Genomic DNA, 7,916 nt, shown 5'->3' on the forward strand with positions numbered 1-7,916 from the left:
GACTGCCCCTGCTTCGAAAAAGACAAGAAACTCCCGAGGACAGCGGACCTGCTCCAAGAAAAGCTGCAACTTTGTTTCCAGCAACTTTAAAGAACCCTGCAAGCTCCCCGCAAGAAGCGTGAGACTTGCAACACTGCACCCGGCGACCCCGACTCGGCTGGTGGCGATCCGACACCTCAGGAGGGACCCCAGGACTACTCTGATTCTGTGAGTACCAAAACCTGTCCCCCCTGAGCCCCCACAGCGCCGCCTGCAGAGGGAATCCCGAGGCTTCCCCTGACCGCGACTCTTTGAACCTAAAGTCCCGACGCCTGGGAGAGACCCTGCACCCGCAGCCCCCAGGACCTGAAGGACCGGACTTTCACTGGAGAAGTGACCCCCAGGAGTCCCTCTCCCTTGCCCAAGTGGAGGTTTCCCCGAGGAACCCCCCCCTTGCCTGCCTGCAGCGCTGAAGAGATCCCGAGATCTCTCGTAGACTAACATTGCGAACCCGACGCTTGTTTCTACACTGCACCCGGCCGCCCCCGCGCCGCTGAGGGTGAAGTTTCTGTGTGGACTCGTGTCCCCCCCGGTGCCCTACAAAACCCCCCTGGTCTGCCCTCCGAAGACGCGGGGTACTTACCTGCAAGCAGACCGGAACCGGGGCACCCCCTTCTCTCCATTCTAGCCTATGTGTTTTGGGCACCACTTTGAACTCTGCACCTGACCGGCCCTGAGCTGCTGGTGTGGTGACTTTGGGGTTGCTCTGAACCCCCAACGGTGGGCTACCTTGGACCAAGAACTGAACCCCTGTAAGTGTCTTACTTACCTGGTAAAACTAATCAAAACTTACCTCCCCTAGGAACTGTGAAAATTGCACTAAGTGTCCACTTTTAAAACAGCTCTTTGTCAATAACTTGAAAAGTATACATGCAATTTTGATGATTTGAAGTTCCTAAAGTACTTACCTGCAATACCTTTCGAATGAGATATTACATGTAGAATTTGAACCTGTGGTTCTTAAAATAAACTAAGAAAAGATATTTTTCTATATAAAAACCTATTGGCTGGATTTGTCTCTGAGTGTGTGTACCTCATTTATTGTCTATGTGTATGTACAACAAATGCTTAACACTACTCCCTTGGATAAGCCTACTGCTCGACCACACTACCACAAAATAGAGCATTAGTATTATCTATTTTTACCACTATTTTACCTCTAAGGGGAACCCTTGGACTCTGTGCATGCTATTCCTTACTTTGAAATAGCACATACAGAGCCAACTTCCTACAAGTACTCATCCCCTTGTTTGTTCCGTCGTGATTTCACAGGCCTGTATACCAAAATTTGACTTTTTAGTTATGGGTTTATTTTGATTGTTGTTTTGCTGAGTGCTCAGGTGTAAGTAGGTACACACTAAGCAGTACAAAAAAAAAATCCATAGCTCTGCGGTGCAAGAATTGTTAGTCCTTTTTCCAGATGGTTCCAAAGTGCCACGGATTTTGAACTAGTGAGCTATCCTGGCCTGATTTTTCCTTTTTAAACATTTTAGGTTAAAGTGAATCCTGTAGTGTTTAAAAACGTGTTTCAACTTTCACCTTTGAACTGGTACTTTTGGCTTACTCTGGTCTGTTGCTAGGCATTTCTGGTCACAAATCCGAGAGAAACTGATATAGGTTTATACCTTGTAGTTTTTTGAAGACAGACCTACCAGTGTCTGGCTACTAGTCATGCTATGGATCCAGGAAAAAGCCAAAGGGGGCTGGTGAGGAGTTTGATGCTCAAAACAGCTGGAAGGGCTGTTGAGTCTTAAATGCAGGTCCACCTTTTTCCTGGCCCTACATGCTTGGCCATTTGGTACTCTAAAATTTGCCATTCCTCTCTTTCCAGTGCAAGTTCCTTCACCTACTGATCTGCAGTTTGTTGAAGTGACTGATGTGAAGATAACCATCATGTGGACTCCATCCCAGGGTGAAGTGACTGGCTACCGCGTGGTTGTGAATCCCCTTGATCTCCCAGGTCAAGATGGCCAACAGATGCCTGTAAGCAGGAATACCTTTGCTGAAGTGACTGGGCTTCTACCTGGGACCACATACTCATTTAAGATCTACGCAGTGAACCGTGGAAAGGAGAGTCCGCCCCTCATTGGGGAACGCACAACCAGTAAGTGGGAGATTAGAAGCGGTACTAATGTAAAGCAACCTTTGCAGCATGGTCGTTTTAGACTTGAAGTCGATTAGCAGAACACGTGTATCTCCTTTTCTGCATTCATTAGGTAACAAACTGAGTGTCCTGGACAGTGGGCCACAAATCATTATTCATCCAGGCTTAAATAGCATGATCAGATCCTATTAGCTGCCATACAGGGTAACGGAAGTCTTTGAAGGCACACAAGTCCAACATACACTAGCGGCTACTTGCCACACTGCTTGTATGCCTGTTCATAGAAATGAGTAATGTTTCACTCATTTTGCACGTGAGGGTAACTCCTCCCTGCAAAACATTACACAATCTTGATAAAGCAATAAGTGCATTATCTTAACCTGCTCCATTTAAGTTGGACTTCAGTGTCCTCCTACCCTTCAGTTATTTTGGATTATCTATGTGGAGGTAAAGGCTGCTAATCGGTAACTCCTGGTGAGAGGGAGATAACACACTTTTTGGGGATGCAAAGAGGTGTAGGAGACTCTGTAGCAGCCTTCTCAGGTGAACCTTCTTGTTTGGAAATGAGCAATTCCCTAATGCTGCTGAACATCCCCAAGTATGTGATTGAATAGAAAGCAGAAAGTCGGTTTTATTGGATCTGATACAGAAATGGAACTCATTTTAGGTACCCAGTCTGTAGCACATTTGCAGAGCAGAGGTTCATGATTTGTGTATTTAGAGTTTTGATTGCGGGAATAGTCACTAGGTTTGCTAATTGTTACCTGCTTTTACTCTACAGAGCTTGATGAGCCCACTGGCCTTCGTTTTCTCAACATAACTGAAGCCACTGCCAAGGTGGCTTGGATTGCACCACGTGCACCAATCACTGGGTACCTACTCACCTTGACTCAGACCAGAGGAGGCCAGCCACAGCAGTTCACTATTCCTCCATCTACTCGCTATTATCCCCTAAGAAACTTGCTTCCTGGGACAGAATACACAGTCACATTGGTGGCCCTACAGGGCAGTCAGCAGAGCCCCAGAGTGACCGGAGTCTTCAGCACCTGTGAGTATTGCACGGGGAGAGAGGGGTAGGGGGGTGGGGGGGAGGAGGCACTTGCCATGAACCAAAGGCTTCAATGTCACTGTTGCCCTCTACAGCAGACATGAACATAATTTGCTCCCCCCTAATGTCCCTTAGCAGAAAAGGTAATCTCTTATGTGTATGGTACTGGGTGTAAGGAAATGCCTCCTTGGCATGGTTACCCCCTGACTTTTTGCCTTTGCTGATGCTATGTTTTGATTTGAAAGTGTGCTGAGGCCTGCTAACCAGGCCCCAGCACCATTGTTCTTTCCCTAACCTGTACTTTTGTTTTCACAATTGGCACACCCTGGCATCCAGGTAAGTCCCTTGTAACTGGTACCCCTGGTACCAAGGGCCCTGATGCCAGGGAAGGTCTCTAAGGGCTGCAGCATATCTTATGCCACCCTGGGGACCCCTCAATCAGCACAGACACACTGCTTGTCAGCTTGTGTGTGCTGGTGAGGACAAAACGAGTAAGTCGACATGGCACTCCCCTCAGGGTGCCATGCCAACCTCACACTGCCTATGCAGTATAGATAAGTCACCCCTCTAGCAGGCCTTACAACCCTAAGGCAGGGTGCACTATACCATAGGTGAGGGCACCAGTGCATGAGCACTGTGCCCCTACGGTGTCTAAGCAAAACCTTAGACATTGTAAGTGCAGGGTAGCCATAAGAGTATATGGTCTGGGAGTCTGTCAAACACGAACTCCACAGCACCATAATGGCTACACTGAAAACTGGGAAGTTTGGTATCAAACTTCTCAGCACAATAAATGCACACTGATGCCAGGGTACATTTTATTGTAACATACACCCCAGAGGGCACCTTAGAGGTGCCCCCTGAAACCTTAACCAACTACCTGTGTAGGCTGACTGGTTTTAGCAGCCTGCCACACTCGAGACATGTTGCTGGCCACATGGGAAGAGTGCCTTTGTCACTCTGTGGCTAGTAACAAAGCCTGCACTGGGTGGAGATGCTGATCACCTCCCCCTTGCAGGAGCTGTAACACCTGGCAGTGAGCCTCAAAGGCTCACCCCCTTTGTTACAGCACCACAGGGCATTCAAGCTAGTGGCGTTGCCCGCCCCCTCCGGCCACGGCCCCACTTTTGGCGGCAAGGCCGGAGGAGATAACGAGAAACAAGGAGGAGTCCCTGGCCAGTCAGGACAGCCCCTAAGGCAACCTGAGCTGAAGTGACTCTGACTTTTAGGAATCCTCCATCTTGCAGATGGAGGATCCCCCCCAATAGGGATAGGAATGTGACCCCCTCCCTTTGGGAGGAGGCACAAAGAGGGTGTAGCCACCCTCGGGGCTAGTAGCCATTGGCTACTGCCCTCCCTGACCTAAACACACCCCTAAATTCTGTATTTAGGGGCTCCCCTGAACCTAGGAACTCGGATTCCTGCAACCTAAGAAGACTGCTGAACTGAAAAACCCTGCAGAGAAGACGAAGACACCAACTGCTTTGGCCCCAGCTCTACCGGCCTGTCTCCCCACTTCTGAAGAAACTGCTCCAGCTACGCTTTCCCCAGGACCAGCGACCTCTGAATCCTCCGAGGACTGCCCTGCTCTAGAAGGACCAAGAAGCTCTAGAAGGACCAAGAAACTCCAGAGGACAGCGGCTCTGTTCACCCAAGACTGCAACTTTGTTTCCAAAGAAGCAACTTCAAGACAACTGCGTTTCCCGCCGGAAGCGTGAGACTTGCTACTCTGCACCTGACGCCCCCGGCTCGACTTGTGGAGAAACAACACTTCAGGGAGGACTCCCCAGTGACTACGAGACTGAGTAGCCAGAGTTGCCCCCACAGCGACGCCTGCAGAGGGAATCCCGAGGCTCCCCCTGACCACGACTGCCTGCTTCCCAGATCCCGACGTCTGGTAAAGACTCTGCACCCGCAGCCCCCAGGACCTGAAGGATCGGAACTCCAGTGCAGGAGTGACCCCCAGGAGGCCCTCTCCCTTGCCCAGGTGGTGGCTACCCCGAGGAGCCCTCCCCTTGCCTGCCTGCATCGCTGAAGAGATCCCTTGGTCTCCCATTGATTTACACTGGAAACCCGACATGTGATTGCACACTGCACCCGGCCGCCCCCGCGCTGCTGAGGGTGTACTTTTTGTGCTGACTTGTGTCCCCCCCCGGTGCCCTACAAAACCCCCCTGGTCTGCCCTCCGAAGACGCGGGTACTTACCTGCTGGCAGACTGGAACCGGGGCACCCCCTTCTCCATTGAAGCCTATGCGTTTTGGGCACCACTTTGAACTCTGCACCTGACCGGCCCTGAGCTGCTGGTGTGGTAACTTTGGGGGTGCCCTGAACCCCTAACGGTGGCCCACCTTGGACCCAAACTTGAACCCCGTAGGTGGTTTTACTTACCTGCAAAACTAACAAACTCTTACTTCCCCTAGGAACTGTGAAAATTGCACTGTCTAGTTTGAAAATAGCTATATGTGAATTATTTGAAAAGTATATATGTGTAAAGAAATGGCTCCCTGTTGCAGTTACCCCCCCCACTTTTTGAATGATACGGATGCTGACTTGACTGAAGTGTGCTGGGACCCTGCTAACCAGGCCCCCAGCGCACCAGTGTTCTTTCACCTAAAATGTACCATTGTTTCCACAATTGGCACAACCCTGGCACCTAGGTAAGTCCCTTGTAACTGGTACCCCCTGGTACCAAGGGCCCTGATGCCAGGGAAGGTCTCTAAGGGCTGCAGCATGTCTTATGCCACCCTAGGGACCCCCTCACTCAGCACAGACACACTGCTTGCCAGCTTGTGTGTGCTGATGGGGAGAAAATGACTAAGTCGACATGGCACTCCCCTCAGGGTGCCATGCCAACCTCCCACTGCCTGTGGCATAGGTAAGTCACCCCTCTAGTAGGCCTTACAGCCCTAAGGCAGGGTGCACTATACCACAGGTGAGGGCATATGTGCATGAGCACTATGCCCCTACAGTGTCTAAGCAAAACCTTAGACATTGTAAGTGCAGGGTAGCCATAAGAGTATATGGGCTGGGAGTCTGTCAAAAACGAACTCCACAGCTCCATAATGGCTACACTGAATACTGGGAAGTTTAGTATCAAACTTCTCAGAATAATAAACCCACACTGATGCCAGTGTTGGATTTATTAAAAAATGCACACAGAGGGCATCTTAGAGATACCCCCTGTATTTTACCCAATTGTTCAGTGCAGGACTGACTGGTCTGTGCCAGCCTGCTGCTGAGAGACGAGTGTCTGACCTCATGCGGTGAGAGCCTTTGTGCTCTCTGAGGACAGAAACAAAGCCTGCTCTGGGTCCCCCTGCAGGAACTGTAACACCTAGCAGTGAGCTTCAAAGGCTCAAGCTTAGTGTTACAATGCCCCAGGGCACTCCAGCTAGTGGAGATGCCCGCCTCCTGGACCCAGCCCCCACTTTTGGCGGCAAGTCCAGGAGAGATAATGAGAAAAACAAGGAGTCACTGGCCAGTCAGGACAGCCCCTAAGGTGTCCTGAGCTGAGGGGGACTCTGACTTTTAGAAATCCTCCATCTTGTAGAAGGAGGATTCCCCCAATAGGGATAGGAATGTGACCCCCTCCCCTTGGGAGGAGGCACAAAGAGGGTGTACCCACCCTCAGGGCTAGTAGCCATTGGCTACTAACCCCCCAGACCTAAACACGCCCTTAAATTTAGTATTTAAGGGCTCCCCTGAACCTAAGAATTTAGATTCCTGAAACTACAAGAAGACTGCTGAGCTGAAAAACCCCTGCAGAGGAAGAACAGAAGACACCAACTGCTTTGGCCCCAGACTTACCGGCCTGTCTCCTGCCTTCCAAAAGAAACCTGCTCCAGCGACGCTTTCCAAGGGACCAGCGACCTCTGAATCCTCTGGAGGACTGCCCTGCTTTGAGAAAGACAAACTCCCGAGGACAGCGGCCCTGCTCCAAAAGAACTGCAACTTTGTTTCAAGTAGCAGATTTAAAGACCCCTGCAACTCCCCCCGCAAGAAGCGTGAGACTTGCAACACTGCACCCGGCGACCCCCGACTCGACTGGTGGAGAACCAACACCTCAGGGAGGACCCTCCGGCGGACTCCAAGACTGTGAGTAACCAAAGTTGTCCCCCCTGAGCCCCCACAGTGACGCCTGCAGAGGGAATCCCGAGGCTCCCCCTGACCGCGACTCTGCCTGAACTCCACTTCCCGACGGCTGGAAAAGACCCTGCACCCGCAGCCCCCCCAGCACCTAAAGGAACGGAACTCCTGTGCAGGAGTGACCCCCAGGAAGCCCCCTCTCCCTTGCCCAGGTGGTGGCTACCCCCGAGGAGCCCCCCCCCTGCCTGCCTGCATCGCTGAAGAGACCTCTTGGTCTCTCATTGAAAACCCGACACGTGTTTGCACACGGCTGCCCCCCAGCGCTGCTGAGGTTGTACTTTTTGTGCTGACTTGTGTCCCCCCCCCCCCCCCCCCCCCCCCCCCGGTGCCCTACAAAACCCCCCTGGTCTGCCCTCCGAAGACGCGGGTACTTACCTGCTGGCAGACTGGAACCGGGGCACCCCCCTTCTCTCCATTGAAGCCTATGTGTTTTGGGCACCTCTTTGACCTTTGCACCTGGACCGGCCCTGAGCTGCTGGTGTGATAACTTTGGGGGTTGCTCTGAACCCCCAACGGTGGGCTACCTTGGACCAAAACTGAAACCTGTAAGTGACTTACTTACCCGGTTAAAACTAACA

The 7,916-nt window shown here is 51.5% G+C and overlaps 1 protein-coding gene across 7 annotated transcripts in view; it reads left to right on the forward strand.

Annotated features, from left to right (window-relative positions):
* FN1 (fibronectin 1) overlaps positions 1–7,916 on the forward strand; it is a 169,419-nt gene that overhangs the window by 93,644 nt on the left and 67,859 nt on the right. For all 7 annotated transcript variants that reach the window (XM_069225626.1, XM_069225627.1, XM_069225629.1 and 4 more), the window contains exons 19-20: positions 1,871–2,143; positions 2,925–3,191. In XM_069225626.1, the coding sequence (XP_069081727.1) occupies positions 1,871–2,143; positions 2,925–3,191 (540 nt within the window). The remainder of the gene's footprint in view (positions 1–1,870; positions 2,144–2,924; positions 3,192–7,916) is intronic.

Source organism: Pleurodeles waltl, chromosome 3_1, assembly GCF_031143425.1.
Source record: "Pleurodeles waltl isolate 20211129_DDA chromosome 3_1, aPleWal1.hap1.20221129, whole genome shotgun sequence".
Taxonomy (NCBI): domain Eukaryota; kingdom Metazoa; phylum Chordata; class Amphibia; order Caudata; family Salamandridae; genus Pleurodeles; species Pleurodeles waltl.